At 43.1% G+C, this 24,358-nt stretch overlaps 1 protein-coding gene across 50 annotated transcripts in view; it reads right to left on the minus strand.

Moving 5' to 3' along the window:
• Nucleotides 1–1,585: 1,585 nt before the first annotated feature.
• TNNT3 (troponin T3, fast skeletal type) overlaps nucleotides 1,586–24,358 on the minus strand; it is a 51,904-nt gene continuing 29,131 nt past the window's right edge. For all 50 annotated transcript variants that reach the window (XM_033154924.1, XM_033154913.1, XM_033154895.1 and 47 more), the window contains 10 exons: nucleotides 18,479–18,503; nucleotides 16,827–16,872; nucleotides 16,452–16,568; nucleotides 15,692–15,769; nucleotides 15,141–15,254; nucleotides 14,494–14,603; nucleotides 13,212–13,302; nucleotides 12,168–12,208; nucleotides 4,601–4,641; nucleotides 1,586–1,977 (listed from right to left, as the gene is read on the minus strand). In XM_033154924.1, coding sequence (XP_033010815.1) covers nucleotides 1,880–1,977; nucleotides 4,601–4,641; nucleotides 12,168–12,208; nucleotides 13,212–13,302; nucleotides 14,494–14,603; nucleotides 15,141–15,254; nucleotides 15,692–15,769; nucleotides 16,452–16,568; nucleotides 16,827–16,872; nucleotides 18,479–18,503 — 761 coding nt within the window. In that variant the 3' untranslated portion in view covers nucleotides 1,586–1,879. The remainder of the gene's footprint in view (nucleotides 1,978–4,600; nucleotides 4,642–12,167; nucleotides 12,209–13,211; nucleotides 13,303–14,493; nucleotides 14,604–15,140; nucleotides 15,255–15,691; nucleotides 15,770–16,451; nucleotides 16,569–16,826; nucleotides 16,873–18,478; nucleotides 18,504–24,358) is intronic.

Genomic DNA, 24,358 nt, shown 5'->3' on the forward strand with positions numbered 1-24,358 from the left:
CGGAGTGGTCATCTTACTGTACAGCATTTGTGTGGTGCTGGAGCCTGGAGGAAATTCCTATTTTCCTGGTGTGCAAAATAGCTAGTTATGACACACCAATGGGGCCCTGCTGCCTGAATCCAATGCTGTGTAGTTCTTGTCTGTGAATGTGACTGAGAGTGTTGAAAAAGGAATGAGATTTTTCGTGGTTCCATCTTTCCAGCCTCTGCTTTATATTTTGGAACGTTGTTTGTTTGTGATGCCTTTGGATGCCTCTTACAATATTCTAAATTTTTGCCTGATGGTTTGTGATTTCAAGGACCAGTTTTCATCAATGTTTGGATACAACTGGGCACTAAGGTAAAGGTAAAGGGACGACTCTGGCGTTGCGGTGCTCATCTCGCTTTACTGGCTGAGGGAGCCGGCGTACAACTTCCGGGTCATGTGGCCAGCATGACTAAGCCGCTTCTGGTGATCCAGAGCAGCGCACGGAAACGCCGTTTACCTTCCCGCCGGAGCGGTACCTATTTATCTACTTGCACTCTGACGTGCTTTCGGACTGCTAGGTTGGCAGTACTTTTGAGTCAAAATGGCAGGCTGAACTTTTCAAAATTGCACTGATTTGAATCCCAGATTTCAAAATTCACTGGTTCCCCTCCGCCCTTGTCACTTAGAATTCCTAAGCTACACAGCTAGTAAACAAATAATTACCTTTCCTTTATCGGCAAGTAGTTCTGCAGTGGTAAAGTGAAGGAAGCAATGTACGAGATAGCAAATCATGTTAAGAGGAGCTGTAACCCTCAGCATACCTCTCCCCATTTCTTCTATCTACAGCAAGGGTGGAAGATCCTATGGCCCTTCAGATTTTATTGGTCATGAGCTCCCACACATCTGCTTGTCACGTGATTTCTAGGTAGGTCCATCTTTTGGCCCACTGTTTTTCCCAGGAAAACCCCCTGCTTACTGCTGAATCGGGGGAGGGGGGGATATCAGTCAGGTTTTCTGCAGTGACGTTTGTTCCAATTCAGCTGTAAATGTGGAGTTTCCTGGACAAAAGGAAAAACATTTTGGATCCTTGCCTATAAATCATGGGGAAAATGGAAATGTGGGTGAGCCCTCAAGTCACCAGGTCCAGTGACCAGAAATGGTGGGAGTTGGAGTCCAGCAACATCTGAAAGGCCACAGGTTCCCCATCCCTGTCCTAGAGGCTCAAGGAGACAAAGTTAACAGGGATTTAAGAAGAGTAGTCATGGTGGATAGCTAAGAATGAGCTCAGTGGAGTTACTTCTGAGTAAATAGGCATAGGATTCAAGTATGACTTATACCGTTGATACCTCCAGATGTTTGACTACAACCTCCCATCATCCCTAGCCCCACTTGTTGAGCCTGAGGGTGTTGTGGAGTCCAGAAACATATGGAAGGCCTCAGGTTCCCCACTGCTGTTATAACCTTTGCTGGCTGTAAATTGGCACACATTTCATGGTCTGTGGCTAAATTCTACCAACCGTCTGGGCCAATAAACATTCTGGTCCCAGGAAGGGGTGTGTGTGTGTGCATTGTAAGACAATCACAGAATGGAAGAAAATGAACACACTAGTCTGGATTATATGGCTGAAGTACATTATCGGTCACACTTTTATTTACAAAACCAAGTGATTCATACACTGCAATCTACTGGGCAGTCAGTGTAGGGCTGGGATTGGGAAAATAAAAGGACACACACAGCAGGTCGTACGAGGTGTCAGCAGGGAGTCATCTCCGTTCCAGGGCACTGGCTCTGGAAGATGTGAGAGCCCTTGAAATAAGCAGTAGGCAATCCAGGCTGATGTTGCAACTATGGTTTTGCTCAGGCGAGGGAACGGAATTTGTGTTTAAAGAGGAAAGGGGAGGCCAGCGATCTTTAGCCATGCCACCGCTGAAGATTCCGCCTGCAGGCACCTTCCGGAACTTTACTTCCAGCGCCCTCCAACTTTGCCCTTGGCTCCGGCCTTCTTGCTGCTGTAATACAGACACGAGAAAAATACGTCAGTGCGCCAGCCACAGCCACATCCTTTACCAACCCTTCGGTGGGTGAGTTGCTCAACATTTCTCGTCACCAGAACAGGCCTGATCCAATGTCCCTTTAACTGGGTGCATCAGCATTAAAGTGCATGAAACACAGTTCCAGGTTATTACGTTTTATCATTGAAACAAGGAGTGGCCAGTCTATGGGTATGAGCTGGCCTCACAAGCAAATTTACCTCACCCCAAGTGGTAAAAAAAAAAGTAACAACAGGCCCACAGTTTCAGATTTTCCAGAAATGAAAATTGCATTGCACCTCACTCTGGATTTCGTACAGCATGCCCTGACCACTGCTAAGCACATGTAGCCCACAGCTGTGAAGCCCTTGTGGCTAGGTAGTGCCAGGTTTATTATGTAGCCAGGGGACTTATGAAAGGGCAATGCTGACAGCAAAATACACTTCCAGCTCCGGGACCACTGTGTGGCAAAAAAGTGGTCCCCAGGAATGCAGAAGTTACCCATTCTTGACTTAAACCATTAATGATAACAGTGTGCAGAAATGGATTGAAACAATGCATCATGCTTACTACTTATTTGATGAACCATGGCTGTTCACAAAAATATTTTTTCTTTGGAATTGCACAAATGCCTTTAAACTTTACTGGAACTAATCATCTATTCTCCCTCCCCCCACCCAGGAAACAAGGAGATAGTCCCAGAGTTATCCTGTGGTGGTTCAAATGATTTCCAAATTCCTTTGTTTTTGCAAGCAGATAAAACAGCACCCAAAACATGCACAGCACTTACCTTTCTGCCACGAGCTAGGTCTAGTTCCAGGTGAGTGAGTTAGTCTAGTGTTAGAGTCTCCGCACTGTGGCAACAGCAGATCCCTCTTGCAATGCATGTTCATTGCTTACTCCTGACCTTCCCATGCACATCCTGATAAGGCTCCTTCCTGAAGTTACTGGACAGTTTGCACACTATTTATACCTGGATGGTACTGCAAGTTGCCCAGCAAACCATCCTGGATTAGCAGCCAGGAACTGCCTGGAATAAAGGTTCCTTAGGAAACTTCCAGTACTGACTCATCCATGGAAGGTATTCAGATGCAACAGCAACAAGGAGTATCTTTTGAATGCTTACATGGCTACCAACACCAGTGGATTTGTCCAGCAGTAGGTTCGCCTATGGGAGGATCTGCCACAGTGACATACATGCATATACACACAGAGAAGACAGAGTGCATACTATACCTGTCAGTTAATGCAGGTGGACACTCTATTCTGAAATTAAACCTTATACATGAGAGACAAGGGGCTGCCAAGTGCTTTCTCAGAGAATAGAGACTGGCATCCTATCGCTGACATCTCCACCTGCACTGGCTTATGAGGATGACGCTGCATTGTTGCAGCAGGTCTTGTTAGGATTGCTGCTTTGCAAAAGCTTCAGATCAGCCCAAGAACTTCTGCATCCATCTCAATGGCTGTTCTGTTGCCATTGTTATCACTGGGTCCCAATTTATACTGAAATACAGCATGAAGCCCTGAGCACTTTGCTTCAGAGTTTTCAAATATTCCTTTTATTTTTTTTAAAGTGTTCTGATTTAACAATGAAGAGCCACTTCTTACTTTAGAATGCCACACCTTCCAAAGCAAATTATTTTGAAGTTCAATTCATCTTTGAAATCTGGACCACACAAGTCCGCTCAAATGGAATATGCTGCTGATACTTTTCTTACCTTGTCTGGAATTGCCATTGTTTATTCATTAATATGAGAGGCTTCAGCATGAGGCTAGTGGCACCAGCGCTTATTACTTAGGTTTTTTTAACCATTTGGAATGACACAGATTGACTTCAGACAAACAAAAATCTGTAATTAATTCCATTCTGCATAAGGAGACATGCCATTTTGGCTATTTTCCTTTCATCAGTGTAGGCTATACTGAGCTTGATGGACCAATGGCCTGAATCTATGTAAGGCCGCCCTCTATCTTCATCCTGCGTTCCAATATAGACTTGTGTACGAAGAACAAGAAAGCATAGAGTTGCTACTTTCTTCCACTCTTCCCCCAACTACCCATTCCCAATCTTTGACAACTTCCCCTCCCAGTGGCCTTCATCTCTGATGCATTCGGTTTCTTAGTGGACACATGCAACAAAGAAGACACAGAACAAAACAAGCAGGAAGGGATTTGAATTAGGAGGGAGGGGAATTTTTAAAGGGTCAGGTGACCAGTTCAAAAGAACCCGTTGGTGGCCCATGGCCACATGGTGCCCATGTGGTACCGGCAAACGTGGATGAGATTAGTGTTATTACATCCTGTTCCTTGCAATATCAGAAAGCACAAAGGAACTGCAGCACAGCCCCAGGTGAGCTTTGCTGAGATTGCGGGGAAAGGGGTGGGTTCTTTCGCATGGTAAGATTCGCTTCAGTTTTGCCAATCTTTACTATAGGGAAGGGAGAGGGGTGGAATTTGTCATTCCTGCTTCTCCCCCCCCTCCCCAATCCCCTTTGCAGCAGAAAAGAAGGGCAGCAAGACTGAAGTGACCGCTGACAAGTGTTGAGAGCGGATTTTTCTGTACTTTGGGCTGGGAGAGGGAGACAAGGAGGTTACTCACTGCTTCTGGGCCTGATCAATCCGGTTCCTGAGGGTGGTGATCTGCAAACAACATACGTGACGAGGTTTTTAAAAGTGATCTCGCTTCTCACAGTGGAGGGAAGGTTACCTGGCAGCAGGGCTGCTGCATGTGGATAGGGTGGGATCCTAAAGCCTTCCCTTTGGGATGAAAAGCTGAGAGACAAAGACATTGCTAACCGGCAGTAAACTTACCAGAAAAGTTGTTAAATGTTTATAACGGCACCCCAGTGAGCAAGAAATGCTGTTAAAGTGTTTATCCAGGTTTATTTCAAGGAACCTGACTACATTGTCGCTAGTCAAATCGTGGCAAGAAAACATGAACAGGAAGATCAAAAATGACCTTTCTTGGGAACTCTGGAGAGTTTGAAAGCTTTTGTTTTAATACAGTCATTATGATGCTGTTCCTGAAGTGAGCTGTCTATGTATGCGTTATGTCATCCCCTTTCCCCCTGCCCATCTTCATAGTTCAGTTGTAGCCTCTTCCCCAGCCCATAAACATTGCTGGAGATTTACCAGCCAGTTAGCAAACACTGATTTGGAACACAGAGATTGACCTGTGTTGAAGACGAGCTGGAAATGGATGGACTCCAGAGCTGGAAGTTTAACCAGTTTAGTTTGCTCAGCTTAACTCTGATGCTTCTCCTGGGAGCTGCCACATTGGAAGCGCAAAGCCCACATCAGCCCTCCACCCTCCAGGACTCAAAAGAACCTTTAAAAGGAGGGAGGAGAAACTAAGGTGCTCCCATAAGCTTACAGCAATGGAAGTTTTCCTATGCAAAAACGAAATGATAAAAACTGCCCATGTCAATTGTAGGAAGCCACCTGCTACATAACCAAGACTGTGACATCCCCTTCATATGTTACCATAGCAGCAGCATGACTGCTTCCCCATGGTAAGAAAGGCAATGGCTGGGACATATCGTGGAACATATTATTGGCTCCAAACATTACTGTGCTACAGCATGGAAAGAAGCCAATGCACAGAAAAACGCTATTATGCTCCTCTGCCACATGTGAGGGGGTCCCACAGAAATGTACACACACAAATCTGAGTCTTGTGCATCCTCACCAGATGCACCACTTGTCATCAAGTAATCCACTTGATGCTATGCTCCACATTGTTAGCCAAAGTAAGAGCTCCCAAAGGGTAAAGGAAGGAAATATCAGAAATAGGCATCAACCACAGACATTTGAAATCAGCTCCCAGGCTCTGATAATTTCTGTGGTTGTCTCATTTTTTATTGGAGGGGTGCTATGTTTTGAGTTGTGACAGAAGTCAGGGGGATCTTTATAATTAATTGTGTGCTTGGTTAATGAGCCTTTCCTATAATTCCAGTTACTCTGGTCGCCATGTGGCATAGGTTCCTCAGCCCCTAAGAAATAAGGTGAGAAAACAAGACAATTTTCCTAATAGACCCTGGCAAATTCAGCATAGTTAAAATTCTTCATTAGCCATATCTATATTATTCTGGATCTCAGGAGTCCTTGAATAGGTCACCCAGCAATATTGTTTCTTGTCCTTTGAAATACACTTTAAACCAAAGCAAGAGTTCACGTTTCATCCTTGTCCACCATTTTGGATTTTGTTGTCCACCATCTTGGATCTCCATGGCAAGCAGAAGCAAAGAGACTCTAACACCAGAAGCAACGGAACGACATGAAAAAGAAAAGCTTGGCCACCGGATATACTTACTTTGCAGGCAATCAAAATCTGCCTTGTGGAACTCCCTAATGGCTCTTGGATTTCCCTCTCAAACCAGGTATTTGTTAAGGAACCAACTTCACTTTGCTCATCAGCCTAGCCTCAGGGTTTAGGACTTACCTTCATTGCTAAACCTGCAGTAAGCTGAAGACAGTAGGCATGACACTCAATCTCCTGGGAGTCAGCAAGCTACAGGCAAGCACTGAACAGCAACTTGGCTTGCTGTTGCTCTAACAAGAATGCTTTCTTTCCATTCTTCCTTACTTTTGTGCTCATTTTGTCTTTTCCGTTTTTATGAATTTTGTCCTGCTGCCTTGCTTATTTCCCTTCTATTATAGACTCGCCTAGTCTATCCTAGGCATCAGTGAACTAAAATGGACAGGAATGGGCGAATTCAGTTCGGATGACTATCACATCTACTACTGTGGGCAGGAATCCCGTAAAAGAAATGGAGTGGCCCTCATAGTCAACAAAAGAGTGGCAAAAGCTGTACTGGGATGCAATTTCAAAAATGATAGAATGATCTCGATACGAATCCAAGGCAGACCTTTTAACATCACAGTAATCCAAGTTTATGCGCCAACTACCAGTGCTGAAGAAACTGAAATTGATCAATTCTATGAAGACTTACAACACCTTATAGAAATGACACCAAAGAAGGATGTTCTTCTCATTATAGGGGATTGGAATGCTAAAGTAGGGAGTCAAGAGATAAAAGGAACAACTGGCAAGTTTGGCCTTGGAGTTCAAAATGAAGCAGGGCAAAGGCTAATAGAGTTCTGTCAAGAGAACAAGCTAGTCATCACAAACACTCTTTTCCAACAACACAAGAGACGACTCTACACGTGGACATCACCAGATGGGCAACATCGAAATCAGATTGATTATATTCTCTGCAGCCAAAGATGGAGAAGCTCTATACACTCAGCAAAAACAAGACCTGGAGCTGACTGTGGCTCAGATCATCAGCTTCTTATAGCAAAATTCCAGCTTAAACTGAAGAAAGTAGGAAAAACCACTGGGCCAGTAAGATACAATCTAAATCAAATTCCTTATGAATACACAGTTGAAGTGAAGAACAGGTTTAAGGATTTAGATTTGGTGGATAGAGTGCCTGAAGAACTGTGGATGGAGGCTCGTAACATTATACAGGAGACAGCAACAAAAACCATCCCAATGAAAAAGAAATGCAAGAAAGCAAAGTGGCTGTCCAATGAGGCCTTACAAATAGCGGGGGAGAGAAGGCAAGCAAAATGTGAGGGAGATCGTGAAAGATACAGGAAATTGAATGCAGATTTCCAAAGAATAGCAAGGAGAGACAAGAGGGCCTTTCTAAACGAGCAATGCAAAGAAATAGAGGAAAATAACAGAATGGGAAAAACCAGAGATTTGTTCAAGAAAATTGGAGATATGAAAGGAACATTTCGTACAAAGATTACCACAATTAAGGACAAAAGTGGAAAGGACCTAACAGAAGCAGAAGACATCAAGAAGAGGTGGCAAGAATACACAGAGGAATTATACCAGAAAGATATGGAGGTCTCATACATCCCAGGTAATGTGGTTGCTGACCTTGAGCCAGACATCCTGGAGAGTGAAGTCAAATGGGCCTTAGAAAGCCTTGCTAACAACAAGGCCAGTGGAAGTGATGATATTCCAGCTGAACTATTTAAAATTTTAAAAGATGATGCTGTTAAGGTGCTACACTCAATATGCCAGCAAGTTTGGAAAACTCAGCAATGGCCAGAGGATTGGAGAAGATCAGTCTACATCCCAATCCCAAAGAAGGGCAGTGCCAAAGAATGCTCCAACTACCGCACAATTGCACTCATTTCACACGCTAGCAAGGTTATGCTTAAAATTCTACAAGGCAGGCTTAAGCAGTATGTGGACCGAGAACTCCCAGAAGTGCAAGCTGGATTTCGAAGGGGCAGAGGAACCAGAGACCAAATTGCAAACATGCGCTGGATTATGGAGAAAGCTAGAGAGTTCCAGAAAAACATCTACTTCTGCTTCATTGACTATGCCAAAGCATTTGACTGTGTCGACCACAGCAAACTATGGCAAGTTCTTAAAGAAATGGGAGTGCCGGATCACCCCATTTGTCTCCTGAGAAATCTCTATGTGGGACAAGAAGCTACAGTTAGAACTGGATATGGAACAACTGATTGGTTCAAAATTGGGAAAGGAGTACGACAAGGCTGTATATTGTCTCCCTGCTTATTTAACTTATATGCAGAATTCATAATGCGAAAGGCTGGACTGGATGAATCCCAAACAGGAATTAAGATTGCCGGAAAAAATGACTTCCGGCGGCTGGCGCCATTGCGGATGGTCCTGGGTTGCTTCGGTGGCGAGGCACCCAGTTCATCCCGGGGGTTAGGAGCCCTGCAGCCGCATGCAGGGCTCTGGTTGGGGAGCGGGAAGAGCGTCCCGCGCCCTGGGCTCCCCGGCTATGCCCGTTGTGCTCCGAACCCTTCCCCCGCGCCCCCTGTAAGGGGGGAGTGGGGGTGAAGGGACCACGGAGTCGGGCTTCAGGGGATATGCCCCAACCGGGATGTTTACATGCGGCGGCAAAGTCCGTGAGGAGCGTCTCTGTTCTACCTGTCATTAAGAAGTTGCTAAGAAACCAGAAGCTGTGAGTAATTGACTGACTCTTTGTACTTCGGGAAAAGCTCTGGGATCAAAAGAAAAGGCAGCCCGCCTCTCTCCCTTCGGGGGTTGGAAGGAATTAACTCTTTAAGTGACTGCTGCTACACTAATCACTTGAAAGTGCTTGGAATTTGAAAACTGACTCTGTAGAGATTCCCTCTCAGGGGTTAATTGAGGAAAAATATCTCCATTTGAAGTTTTGGTCTTTATACTCTGGCTTCGGAAGAAATGGCGGCGATTTGGAATTGCGCAGGAGAAAATTGAGACAAAGGAGGAAAAAGACAGGAAATGTAATTTGATACCCACCTCCCTTCCCCGAAGATGTTGGACTTTGCGCTCATGCTGGCACAGAAGGACTGGGAGGTAGAGGAAAAGCTCACTGTCTTTCAATTGGAGCTGGCTAATCGAAAATTAAGAGTCTTGTGTGGGATTATAAATGGAAATAATCTGTATTCCACAGAGGAGGCTTTCCAAAAAATCTACTCAATGGAAACAGACTTTTGCAAAGAGCTGGAAGATGTGCTGGAAGGATGGTCTGAGATGGCAGAGCAAATCCGATTGGAACAGGGACTGTTTTCAGGGGGTGGCAGAAACCCTGAAACGGAAAGTTTTTTAATATCTAGATTCCGAGGTGGCAGCTCGGGGTCGAGGGACAGAGAATTAAGATTTCTACAAGAAGAAGAATTTTGGTACAAAGCTACGGAGAAGCTCAGAATGCAGAGGATGAACATCTTGGAGCTCGATGCAGGGTTTGTTGTGGTTGTAACCTGGATCTGTGGACATTCAGAAGCATACAATAGGGGATTCGGTTCTGGTGAAAGACAGGAGAAGACAATGGACAAAAGGGGAGTGGGTTGAATTAATCATTGTATAACATAGATGGTCTGCCATGGTATCCGAAATCGGAGTGTGAAGTTTGTTAAATAAGTTTATTTTAAATAAGTAAGGAGATATTGAATTTAAGTTAAAAGCAGCATGCTAAATGATAGAAGAAATAAGTTTAGCTCTAAGAATATTTGGTTAAGTTTTAGGTTATAATGCAAAAGATAAGACAAAGGTGTTTTTTCTTTCTATATCAAGATAAGTTAAACTTCTATGGAGAAAAGATGTTAAGGAGAAAGTGTATTGTATTAAAACCGAAGGTGTATAGGCGGGGGAAGTCAAGTGTCAAGATTCGGAACTAGAATTTTTTTTTTTTTTTTTTTTTTTTCTATAGTAAGATATACAGATAAGAAGAAGAATCCTGACATTATGTGTATGTGTATTTGTATTTGTGTGTGTTTTGATATTTGTAGGTGTGGGGGTTGGGTTTATGTTGTTTTGTGAAAATGCCAATAAATTCTGTTAAAAAAAAAAAAAAAAAAAAAAAATAAGATTGCCGGAAAAAATATCAACAACCTCAGATACGCTGATGATACAACCTTGATGGCAGAAAGTGAGGAGGAATTAAAGAACCTTTTAATGAGGGTGAAAGAGGAGAGCGCAAAATATGGTTTGAAGCTCAACATCAAAAAAACTAAGATCATGGCCACTGGTCCCATCACCTCCTGGCAAATAGAAGGGGAAGAAATGGAGGCAGTGAGAGATTTCACTTTCTTGGGTTCCATGATCACTGCAGATGGTGACAGCAGCCACGAAATTAGAAGACGCCTGCTTCTTGGGAGAAAAGCAATGACAAACCTAGACAGCATCTTAAAAAGCAAAGACATCACCTTGCCGACAAAGGTCCGTATAGTTAAAGCTATGGTTTTCCCAGTAGTAATGTACGGAAGTGAGAGCTGGACCATCAAGAAGGCTGATCGCCGAAGAATTGATGCTTTTGAATTATGGTGCTGGAGGAGACTCTTGAGAGTCCCATGGACTGCAAGAAGATCAAACCTATCCATTCTCAAAGAAATCAGCCCTGAGTGCTCACTAGAAGGACAGATCCTGAAGCTGAGGCTCCAGTACTTTGGCCACCTCATGAGAAGAGAAGACTCCCTAGAAAAGACCCTGATGCTGGGAAAGATGGAGGGCACAAGGAGAAGGGGACGACAGAGGATGAGATGGTTGGACAGTGTTCTCGAAGCGACTGGCATGAGTTTGGCCAAACTGCGGGAGGCAGTGGAGGATAGGCGTGCCTGGCGTGCTCTGGTCCATGGGGTCACGAAGAGTCGGACACGACTGAACGACTGAACAACAACAAAATAGACTCGCCTACCTGCCCCTGCCCCCTACCTAGTTCCTGTGTTAAAAGCAATTAGAATAATAGAATCTTAGAGTTGGAAGAGACCACAAGGGCCATCCAGTCCAACCCCCTGCCAAGCAGGAAACACCATCAAAGTATTCCTGACAGATGGCTGTCAAGCCTCTGCTTAAAGACCTCCAAAGAAGGAGACTCCACCACACTCCTTGGCAGCAAATTCCACTGTTGAACAGCTCTTACTGTCAGGATTGTCCCTTTTCTATTTCTAATTCAAACATTAAAATGTCGGAAGAACTAGCTTGCTGGATCACGATCAAGCTCCACCCTATCCAACATGCTGTTCCCATCAGGAGCCAGAGAGATGCCACTGGGAAGCTCACAAGCAGAGCCAGGAGAGGATGGCCACCCTGCATTAAACTTGTCCCTCTGGCTCTGCACACAGTCACGGTTCTGGATTCTCTGTAGGACATGGGCAAACTTATAAGAATCTCCCTAACCAGCCACTGCTTCTCACCAGTCTCCCCATGGAATACACCCCATGGATTAAACTGAGGACTGCAGCTCTGATCCTACAGATATAATTCTATTGAAAGGGGCTGACATCGTATTTCTGTGGTTGCATTCTATGAAGCCTGAGATAACCACTGGATTCAAGAATTCTCTGCTGATTCTGCCCTTCATTCCCAATCCCCCTGTTTTGCTGCCATCATCCAGTTAACCTACAAGATGCCTAAATCCAGAGGTCCAGAGGCCCAACCACTATATTCTACAATGTGTGACCCTGCACCTGTGTTCACCTGCTTAACCTGCTTTGAGAGCGAATGGAAGGAAAGAACAGTGCCATGTCCAATGCTCAGCTTCTTGCTCTCTGTGCCAGGAACTGAGTGCCAGCCTCTTGTCCTGCGTGAACCTGGAGCACCCGGACTCAGGGCATGCAGGAGGCTCATGCATGTAAAACAGCCTTTTTTTTTGCTGCTTTTGTCATGTGGGCAAACTCTTTGTACTTACAACTTGGACAGTGCCTCCACCCTGCAACGTAGTGATAAAATCTAAGAGAGATCAAGATAAATATATTGGCTTTGGGGTACTTCTCAAATCCAGATGTTTGCAGTATGTACTCAGAAAGAGGTAAATAGTCCCGAGCAACACATTAAAAATCTCTGCTCTATATCGTGACTTGTAAGCAAAATACAAAGGATCGCATTAACATTCTAGCACAAGGCAAATGCTTAAACAGGGAGTTCATCAACAGATGCCCTATTCTTATATACCGTCAAAGAACAGAGTCCAAGCATGGTGGGGCAGATTTTGCATATCGGTCACACTAGATTTTGCACAAATACAGAGTGGTTTCTCTTTTATCACATGGCAGGAGAGCAGGGGCTATGCTCACAGTTCGTAGAGAAATTTGGAATATTTCCATGTTCCCATCCAATGTGATCATTCACACACACACACACACACACACACATGGGTTTGTTCTTTCAAAATAAAAAAACACGGCAGGTGTCATGTAGGGTTAGGAAGACAAAAGAAGACATGTTGCTGGTTTCTCTGTCTACATTAGTACAAGTGAGGGAGATGACATGATCCATGGGTGAAAGAAGCAGGTGACATCAGAACAGAGTTCAGCATTAGAATACCCCTCGATACTTCAATCCAGTGCTGAAAAATGCTGACAGACCTATAGAGACTATAGGGTACCTCTCTTGGTTTCTGTGCTGGAAAATAAAACCATGAAAATAGGCATTCTACTCTTCAAGGCACTTTAAGATGGAGGCAGGTAAATTCATGGATCGGGCTAAAAATGCTTTTCATGCTCTCCTTCCAGGCACATCATGAAGGCATAAGTTCTCTTCTCCTGCTAGAAAACCAAAATCCACTCTGGGCGAATAGTTTCAGAGTCAAATGAAATATAAATCCCATTGATAAGCATTCAGAGTGGTATTTTAAGGTCCACACGCTACGCTTCTCCCAGGAGAATTGCAACCCTTTTCCACTTAGGCATTGGACATAAGCAGAATAATAACCAAGATCTCATTTTCTACTCACATCATATTTCTGTCTCTTGATCTTCTCTAAATACTCATACTTCTCCGTTTCCAGCTGATATAACCAGTCCCACATCTCCTTGGCTTTTTCCCTGTGAAAGGAGGAGGAGGAGGAGAAAGGTGATAACAGTTGAAGTTCCCATAGCACATCTTCCGTAGATCCCAAAGAACTAGTAGCCATAAGGCAAAGTTTTATGCAGCACACTAGCTGGTGCTGTTGGGAGTTGTAGTCCAAAACATCTAGAGGGCACCAGGTTGGCAAAGGTAAAGGACCATCTTGTTTATACAAATATGACACTTTTGAGATTTTATTAACCTGTAGTAGTTCACATAAAAAGAACAAAACAAAACTAGGACAACACTGAAATGCTTGAGCAGTATTTCAAGCATGGGTTGTTAAAGGGTGTTTATATCAATAGGAATATAACAGGGAGCGGGTGGTCTAAACTACTGAGCCTCTTCAGCTTGCTGATCGGAAGGTCGGTGGTTTGAATCCGCGTAACAGGGTGAGCTCCCGTTGCTCTGCCCCAGCTCCTACCAACCCTGCAGTTCGAAAGCACACCAGTGCAAGTAGATAAATATGTACCACTGTGGCGGGTAGGTAAATGGCATTTCCGTGTGCTTTGGCTTCTGTCATGGTGTTTTGTTGTGCCAAAAGTGGTTTAGTCATGCTGGCCACATGACCGGAAAGCTGTCTGTGGACAAACGCTAGCTCCCTTGTCCTGAAGTGAGATGAGCGCCACACCACATAGTTGCCTTTGGGTGGACTTAACCGTCCGGGATCCTTTACCGCCTTTACCTTTACCTATATCAATAGGAGTGTACAATCAGGGTGGCCAGTCCTATTTTGGAACCCATGGCCAAAGGGTAAAGTGCCACCCCCTTGTCACCCCCTTGTTTTTTCTGAGTTGCGCAGCTGTGGCTTCTAGGTTCTGATGGGAGGGCTGTCCCGGCCCCCCACCACCATGGGAGATCTTGCCATAATCCAGAAGCTTAAAATGCCCTCCCTTGTAGGTGTATGAACATTATTAGCATTCAGGAGGAATTTAAAAGCATTCCTTTTCCTTTTGACAACCTTGCAATTATGGACTGTGCAGTCATGTGACTGTTTCTAGATGTTCTTAATGTATTTAAATATATATATTATATTAACTGAATTTAATTTAATTGTTTTAGTACTTGGTTGTTTGCTGGGCTCGTTTGTGAGGAAGGACAGGATCAAAACTGAATGAATGAATGATAAATGCACTTGACTCCTTCCATTCCGTACAACTCCATTTTACCTCAGCTTGTCCTCACTAAGATGGTCAATGCTTAGAGGTTTGCGCCTCTCTGCCAGGACCTTCTTCTTCAACTCCCTTGCAGTTTGTTTCTTTCCTCTCTTTTGATCAGCCTGTGGGGGGGGAAAAACCCAAACACTTTCAGTATATCATAGGTTGCATGTAGGTAGGAATTCCTGTGTCCTTATTGCCCAGTTCTGCCTCCAGCTCTGTCCTTTGCTCATGACTAACTCCTGGATTGCTTCTTGAACTGGTTTGACCTCCAGTTCTGGTTTGCTCTTCGGTCTTTACTATTGGTTGCAGACCCAGTATCAGCCCCTGGCACAGTGGGGCAAGTGCTGGGGCCCATGCCATGGCCTCAGGACCCAGTGGGGCTGATGTCAAGCAAAACTAAGTTGCTGGCATTTGTACAGGAGAAAACCAAAGCCCAAATATCTCTGCGCGGATCCAGAAGCTCCCTTGGCTTCCCTCGAAAGCGGAAGAGCTTTTCAGAGCTCTTGCCAATGTGGGGTTAGAGAATTCCTAGCAACTGATTAGACCCACCCATGAGATACAGGGAACACTTAACCAGAGGGTTTTTCAGATGAGCGTCGTTATGCTTGTGTACTATTCGCCACATTTTCATTCCATCAGTCAAGCAGCGGATGTACCTTAGCCAAATAGCTGCTGTATGTGGCACCCATGGAGGACAGAGCCTTCTTCTTCTTCATGTCATCCTCAGCCCTTCTCTTGGCATCTTCCTCCTCTCTTCTTGCCTTCTCCTCCTATGAAAGGGACAAGAGGAAAATAGCCACCATCAGACTTGGGGATCATAAGTGCAGAACAAGGAGTTCAGGACCCGTAACTTCTTTTGGTTAGACCATCTTTCCCCAGGACTGCTGCCCTCCAGGTGTTTTGGGAGTGGCCATGGTAGATTGTGGGACGGAACCAAAAGGAGACTAGCAGCGGTAGACCGCAGAATGGAGCAAAAAGTATTAGAATAGCTCTGCCTGAAGAAGATTCTTGATTAATTGATGCTCTGTCTCTCTATGCCCTTTTAAAATGTGGGGTTTTGGGGGGGTGGGGTGGGGTTATTGGGTTGTTGTTTTTATTTTGATTATGTATTTTGTGGTTTTATATCTTGATTTTATTCTGTCAACCACCTTGAGACATCTGGGTATAGGATGGTATATAAATTCAAACAACAACAACAACAACTTACAGCAAGCCTGGTCTGACGCTCCTTTTCCTTATCAGCCCGGATTCTTTGTTGTTCAGCCCTTTCCGCTCTACGTTTCTCCTGTTCATTTCATACAAAAGAAGAGGAAGCAATTAGATGTTTTATTGTGACTCTTTATGTACTGTTGGCTGGAACAACATTTGACAGAAGAAACTTCCCCCAGAGTGAAACAGTCCAAATCGGTTCAACAGTGACCCCATACAGATAGCCAAAATATCCCTCCACCTGGGGTGTGGTAAAATTGTTGTATGTCTTCAAAAACACTTGTACTTAAGGCAATCAAAGGATAAAGCAGTATCTCTGTTACAGACGACAGTTGAGACTACAATGCCCATTTGGATTGTAGATTTTATGTCTTTTTTCAGATAAGAAAATAGCATAAGGATCAAATTCCCCCTCACTCAAAATAACAATAATTTCATTAGAAGTTCAGTTGGACGGTAACCCTTCCACCTAAACAAAAAGGTGCAATTATACTTAGATAAAAAAAGTGTCAGCTCTTAAAAATTCACTCCTTTGTGTTACAGAGTAGGGATGGTTCATTGGGTTGTACTCAAAGCTAGCCTCACTGAAATCAATAGGCTTAAATAAGTAATGTTAATTGATTTCAGTGGTTTTACTCTCGGTTGGATGTAACCATTAAGTATTGTGTCTCTATTAAAACTAAATTGTGGGGCTCTTGAGCAGCAGAAGAATTTCTTGGAGAAGAAATTAGTGTGGAGATCACACCAGTGAGACTTACAATTCTTTCTTTAAGGGCTAGGATTTCCTCTTCTTCCTTCTTCCGAGCTTCAAAGTGGCTGTCAATCAAGGCTTGAAGCTCAATCAAGTCTTTGTTCTGCCTCTTCTTTTGGATGTCCTGGAGTAAGAAAAAGAAGATGGAATGGTGGCTATGATGCCAACAGTGACAATGGAACTATTTGGATTATTTGGATTTTCCCACTCAAAGAATCCTTCTACATCCCCATTAATTAAAGCCCCAAACACTCAATTTCCTCTCAGGATTAGGAATACGTTTTTAGGTTTGAGGTGAAGGTCCTGTTTTTAACCCTCTTGTCTAAAATATAATGAAAATTTACAGGAGTCAATAGTGTTGAAAGGAGCCAACAATACTTACATCAAAGTCTACTTTCTCCCCCTCTGGGATTTTAGGAGCAGTCAGCCTTTGGAGAAAGAGAAAGTAAAGCATATAAACATCAAAGGTAAACATTCCAAGGAGAGGTATGCTATTCGAAAGAACTGTTCAGCAGAAAATGTAATTGAAATTAAGGTTGTATGAACACTAATTGGGAAAGCTTAAGGACAATGACAACTGAGAGCTGAGGTGTCAAACTAAAAAAATGTTGACGGACCAATTTCACCTCCCAACAGATGTCCAATGGCAGCACTCTCAAATATTTCAGGGCTACAAAATGTCAGTTCCACCTGATTTCAACACCAAGTGATCTACTGCATCTCAATTATAAGTTAAATTGAAAATATTGTTCCTTCAGATCTGATAAAATATCTATCCTTTGAAGATTGCAGCATAAATATAATAATCATGGCATATTTGGGTTTGGTTTTTTTTTTTTTTTCTATGCTAGCACCATAGAGATGTGGATGGGTCAGTTTGGATGAAGTATGACAGAGATGCTGCAGGCTGGATTGGAGATCTCAAAAAGTCTAGATTAGGCCCTTAATCAATATGTTGGACACTCTGGCTTTACGGAATAGTTGATTTACTGTGTCAGTCTTTGTATGCAACAGAGAAATACTAGTTTTTCCATATGTAAACACATGCTACTATAACCCATCTAGTATCTAAGCCAGATGGGGAACCTGTGGCCCTCCTGATGCTGCTGAACCATCATCCCTGGATAGCAATGATGGAAGTTCAACAACATCTGAAGGGCTACTGGTCCACAGCCACCACTCTTAAGCAATCACTGACTTCCTCTCAGTCAAAGGTCATCTGCTTTAATGTATGCGACTCATTCCCTAGCCCCAATACTTGCATCCTTATATGCCTTGATGGCATTGCCACTAATGTACGTAACACCACAGTCCCTTTTTAACTCCCACTGCTCCGTGCCCCCTTTTATCCCTTGCCCTGCATTGTCCTTCTTACCTTCCTCCAGGCCTCAATACACTTGGAATATCCTTCCTTCTCTGTCCTTCCACCCTTCTCCCTCTCCTCCATTCAATCCCTTCTCAAAGTCTATCTTTTCCATAAATGTTTTCTTGGACCAGTGCACTGTACTTTGCACTGTACATGACTAGTTAATCCCCAAGTACCCCATCAGCACCACCATCACAGTTTCTTTATCTAACTCTGGCTTTGTTCCTCTTCTTTCTTCATTCCATGCCACTCCAGACATGAACTGTGGCACTATACCCTGTTGAGGGCATAGCACACAGTTGGTACCAGAAGAACGGCTTTGGACATTCTAAACCAGGGTAGAGAACCTATGGTCCTCCAGATGTTGCTGACTTCTGGCTGTGCTGTGCCAGCTGGAGCTGATGAGAGCTGAGTCCAACAACAGCTGATGGGTCACAGGGTCCCCATGTTCTAAATAAGTGCAACCAGTTGGATGCGCATTTCTGCATTCAGTTGGCAGAACTTCCCTGCCATATTCCAAGGAGATCTTCGCATTTCATCACAAGGGGAAGAGAAGTTCAGCCAGCTAAATACGAAAGTCACTGCACATCTGGCTGAAGACACCTTCAAGTTTTAACATGATTATTTAGAACAAGCGGTATTTCCAATATCTGGAAGTGCACACTTACGGTGGTACAACTCTGGGCTTCTTCTCTAAATAGAGCAATTCAGGAAGAAAAGAGAAAGCAAGGAAAGGAAAGATGGAGAAAGACAATATTAGAACAACAATATATCCTAGTCTGGTCTGCTAAAGCAACAGAATCAAAAGGGATGTCCATCCTCATGGAATCATCCCAAGGGCACTTGAATCATATCTTTGACACTTCACAGAGACACACTCCTTGGCAGACCAGTTTTACTTGGAAGTAAAACAGTATAGAAAAACGAAACAAGAGCTTGCATGAAAGCTCCAACATAGCATTAGGAAGTGAACAACTTCCTTCTCCATATTGAGTGCTGATCCTCGAAGCTTGAATGTCTTTTATGACCACATGCTATGTATGAATTCAAAGAATTCTGTCATACAATGCTCTTTCTGTGCCACCTTTGTCACTTTTGCAGTGAGATTTCAGCAATAAAAAGCTCAAAGCCTATTTGGTCAGTGTATCGTGAATGCAGACTAATTTGAGGAACTCCAAACATTCAGATTCTGAATTTTACAAGGCAAATAATAAGAAGAATCAAGTTTAAAGTGTCACCCCCCGGCTAAAGCAGGGCTATTTGTTTTTACAGCAATAATGTTTAGGTAAAATAAACTCTGAAGCAAGACTCTTCTTTTCCCCACTCTCCAACTCACAGCAAGGTTTTAAAGTATCAGTCTTAAATGGAGATATTGTAAATTTCTGCTTTGGAAAGTGATAAGGCTGGAAAAGAATCGCCTGGGATTTTTCTAAGCCAGTAAAGGTAAAAAAACATTGGGAATTGCTGATTATTTCAGCACTGGAACTATCCAAATCTTCTTGTTCTTAACCCATCCTTTAGGTACTTAATTAGTGTTGTGTACTGCTACATAAAATGTGAATAGGAAGATGTTCTCAGTGAAGTTGATATATGAGAAGGAGTGTAATTTTTTTGGAGGCCTTTATATTTCTCATGTGGTAAGCAGTGAGCTTTTTGATCTGAAATAGCTTTTTTAAAACCTAGGGAACAGAATACAAATCACACCAAACATTATTTCATGGATGTTATTCAGAGATCCACTAAGTTCTGTTTGCCTCAACCCCCTTACATCAGAAGTGGGGAACTTGTGACCTTCCAGATCTTGCTAGACTATTACTCCCATCATTCCTGACCGCTATCCAAGCTGACTGCAGCTAATTGGAATTGGGATCCAAAAACATCTGGAGGGCCAATGGTTCCTCATTCCTTCCTTGTACATGATTGATTATATATATATATATATATATATATATATATATATATATATATACTCCTATTTTACCATATCAGAACAGATTACAAGAATGTCATCACATATTTTTATTTTTATTTTATTTTAAACCCCCTCCCCCCATTCATATCATTTTTATTGTTCATCTGTTCCTCAAAACTGGCCTTGAAATACATGTGCTGTTGGCCAATATAACCACCCCACGTGATATCCAACTAAGCCAAACTCAGAGAAGACCTACTGAAATCAATGGACTTTAGTTTCTTAAGTCCACTCTTCCCTGAGTATGGCTAAAGTGGAATATCACCCCATAGGTCTGAGCACCTGTTGATTATACAGGAATAATTCCATGAACATGTAGTTTTAAAAAAGGTTAGTTTTCTGATCCTGGAATAAAAAGTAACATTTCTGTACTTTCAGGATAAGAGTAAAACAAAAAAACAAAAAGTCTATTCTACTTTCTCTCTTTTTAATTAACAGAAAACACATGACAAAACAAGATGTAGTGTATGCACAGAGACTAGTCTCAAGGTTACTGTTGTATCTTCAAGATAGCATTTCTTCTTCTTCTTTTAAGGAACTGGATCAAACAAACAAACAAACCCAATCATCATGGCAAAACCCTTTCTTCAATTGCCCCTTACTTTATCTGAGGTTTTGATTGTTCTGATTCTTACACACAAGAGATACAAGGCATAAATCCCTAAAATGATCCTGCCAAAAGAAAAGAGTCCTTCAGCGCTTTGCTTGAAAATAAAGAGAAAGAAAGCTGGAAAGTAAGCATGAGATTTTAAAAGGGGAAAGGGAATTGAAGTAATCTCATGTAAAAAAAAACAGTTTACACTCTCCCTTCAGAATCTGAAATCTAGAAAGGATCAAAACACATCAGTAAGGAATGTTGTTGTTCTATCCCAAGGTCCTTATTGGTCTCTACTCTAAAACCCCAAATCACTATGAGAAGAACCCATTAATGGTCTGAAGGGGGGGGCAAACTGTGGGGGATTTCCTCCCAAAGTAAATCCCTTCAGAAGAGGAATTTTTTTTCTAAGGACCACAGCAGGAGAGGAAAGGATTAAATTCCCCTCCTCATCTACTGCAATCCTGAAAATTGTCCATCTGCCACCAGATGCTATTGATTTTCTTTTTAGAAACCTGCACAGTATATGCAAAGGGACCGCTCTAAAGACATGTCTTGCGTTGTTTGGACTTCAATGCTATTTTACTTCTGTTGGGAATGACAACAGATTGGGGGAAGAGGAAGGGTTGCTGATGGCTTTTATCTCTAACAGTCCGGAGGCATGAAAGGTTGTACATTTGCAACTGTGATGATTTGGCCCAGTTCCTGGTTTTACAGGAAGATTAGAAGCAGAAAGGCGGGAAGGGGGGGGAAGGTGTTAGAAAAGACAGTGTGCGGATCTCCAAATGTCACCAAAATACCATCACAATATTCTCCTTCGGCTCCAGCTGCAGATGAAAAGCAAAGGAAAAAAAGGAACTGGGTCAAGGTGCTCGAATTTTCCTCCTCCTATTTTCCACAACACCCTTCTTTGTCTATCCCCTTCCCACTTTCCGTTTTCTAAAAATCATTTGTTCTTCCTGTGCAGTTGAAACAAAGAAGAGCAATACATTGTGTCCTATGACTGAAATAGGCGATAGGACTGTCAAAAAATGTCAATTTCTGAGGGCCAGGTCATATATACAAGACATATTTTTCTCCACCCAAGCAGTCCTGTGCGGCCTCATGGGTGGACAGATGCCATGTTTACTGTGTAAACTGTGAGGTCCTTGGAGCAGGGAACAGCTTGATTTTATAATGATGATGATGATGATGACATCTCCATCATACAGCAAAAAACAATATACTGAAGGTGTCAGGCACACTTCTGTGGGAAGGGGATTCCACAGCTTTAGGGATCACCACAGAGAATGTCTTCTCCCAGGCCACTGCAACATCCCAAAATCTGGAAGGTTGTGGAATGACCAAGAAAGCCCTTCCTTCCAATCTTAACATCAAAGAGGGTCTGTAGGGCAGGAGACAGTCTTTCAGATGTGCAACCCAGTCAGATGGGCAGCATATAAATAATAATTATCATCAACATCAACATCATCCCTAGATATATATATATATATTGCCCAACATGGGGCTCAAACCCACAACCCTGAGATTAAGAGTGTCATTCTCTATCGACAGAGCTATCCCAGATATGAAACACTTCCAACTTTCTGTCTATTCATGGACTGGATCCACCTCAAAATAGCGAAGACTGATTACATGGTAGCAGGAAAGCTATTTTACAAGATCTTGCCCTGTGACATCTTTCTAATAGGACAGAATAATGGAATGTTGGCTCGGTCACCAACTGTGATGTTGTGTCTCAAGTCAAAGACCAACATCAAAGCTGCAAAAATGTCTGGTGGTGGATTACAACCCAATGGCCCACCAGGTTGAATACAGCCCACAAACCATATATGGGAAGTCCTACCAGTGTACCTTGAGATGTACCTCTTGATTTTGTTCATGACTGTGGAAACTGGGTATTTGTTAAGCTGGCAATATATGGCAAAGGGCTTGTCTTCAACCACAAGGATCCCAAGTACTGTATATAGGTCTGCCTACAGTAATAGTTATTGTGGTAGTTAGCTTGTCATAGAATAGATAAAAATTGCCAAATGGGTTGCCCTGTTGCCTGTATCTTGAGATCCTAGTCCTCATGCTTTAGACTCCTTAGTATACTTCTGAAATACAATAACTAACAGGGTTTATTTAGGACAAGCAACCTGGGGCGTCACATTTAAGGAGTGCAGGGCTCCAGGTATTCCTGTAACATTCTGGAAGTTGAGTATATAACTTCCAGAAATGGATTTGAGTGGCAATCATACAAAGTAATGAGAGGTCCCCGTTCATGGATCACTGCCTTGTCGTGGCGAAGGGGCTTGAATTACTCAGGGAAGCTATGAGCTATGCCGTGCAGGGCCACCCAAGATGGACAGGTCATAGTGGAGAGTTTGGACCAAACGTGATCCACCTGGAGGAGGAACTGGCAACCCACTCCAGTATCCCTGCCAAGAAAACTCCATGGACAAAGACAACAGGCATATAAAAGTTATGATGCTGGAAGATGAGCCCCTCAGGTCGGAAGGCGTCCAACATGCTACTGGGGAAGAGTGGAGGACAAGTACAAGTAGATCCAGAGCTGATGAAGCGGCTGGGCCAAAGCCGAAAGGACGCTTGGTTGCGGATATGCCTGGAAGCGAAAGGAAAGTCCAATGCTGTAAAGAAAAGTATTGCATAGGAACCTGGAATGTAAGAACCATGAACCTTGGTAAGCTGGATGTGGTCAAAAATGAGATGGCAAGAATAAACATTGACATCCTAGGCATCAGTGAACTAAAATGGACGGGAATGGGCGAATTCAGTTCAGATGACTATCATATCTACTACTGCGGGCAGGAATCCCGTAAAAGAAATGGAGTGGCTCTCATAGTCAACAAAAGAGTGGCGAAAGCTGTACTGGGATGCAATTTCAAAAATGATAGATTGATCTCGATACGAATCCAAGGCAGTCCTTTTAACATCACAGTAATCCAAGTTTATGCACCAACTTCCAGTGCTGAAGAAACTGAAATTGACCAATTCTATGAAGACTTACAACACCTTATAGAAATGACACCAAAGAAGGATGTTCTTCTCATTATAGGGGATTGGAATGCTAAAGTAGGGAGTCAAGAGATAAAAGGAACAACTGGCAAGTTTAGCCTTGGAGTTCAAAATGAAGCAGGGCAAAGGCTAATAGAGTTCTGTCAAGAGAACAAGCTGGTCATCACAAACACTCTTTTCCAACAACACAAGAGACGACTCTACACATGGACATCACCAGATGGGCAACATCGAAATCAGATTGATTATATTCTCTGCAGCCAAAGATGGAGAAGCTCTATACACTCAGCAAAAACAAGACCTGGAGCTGACTGTGGCTCTGATCATCAGCTTCTTATAGCAAAATTCCAGCTTAAACTGAAGAAAGTAGGAAAAACCACTGGGCCAGTAAGATACAATCTAAATCAAATTCCTTATGAATACACAGTTGAAGTGAAAAACAGGTTTAAGGACTTAGATTTGGTGGATAGAGTGCCTGAAGAACTGTGGATGGAGGCTCGTAACATTATACAGGAGGCAGCAACGAAAACCATCCCAATGAAAAAGAAATGCAAGAAAGCAAAGTGGCTGTCCAATGAGGCCTTAAAAATAGCGGGGGAGAGAAGGCAAGCAAAATGCGAGGGAGATAGTGAAAGATACAGGAAATTGAATGCAGATTTCCAAAGAATAGCAAGGAGAGACAAGAGGGCCTTTCTAAATGAACAATGCAAAGAAATAGAGGAAAATAACAGAATGGGAAAAACCAGAGATCTGTTCAAGAAAATTGGAGATATGAAAGGAACATTTCGTACAAAGATTACCACAATTAAGGACAAAAGTGGAAAGGACCTAACAGAAGCAGAAGACATCAAGAAGAGGTGGCAAGAATACACAGAGGAACTATACCAGAAAGATATAGAGGTCTCATACACCCCAGGTAGTGTGGTTGCTGACCTTGAGCCAGACATCCTGGAGAGTGAA

Source organism: Lacerta agilis, chromosome 1 (genome assembly GCF_009819535.1).
Source record: "Lacerta agilis isolate rLacAgi1 chromosome 1, rLacAgi1.pri, whole genome shotgun sequence".
Classification (NCBI taxonomy): Eukaryota; Metazoa; Chordata; class Lepidosauria; order Squamata; family Lacertidae; genus Lacerta; species Lacerta agilis.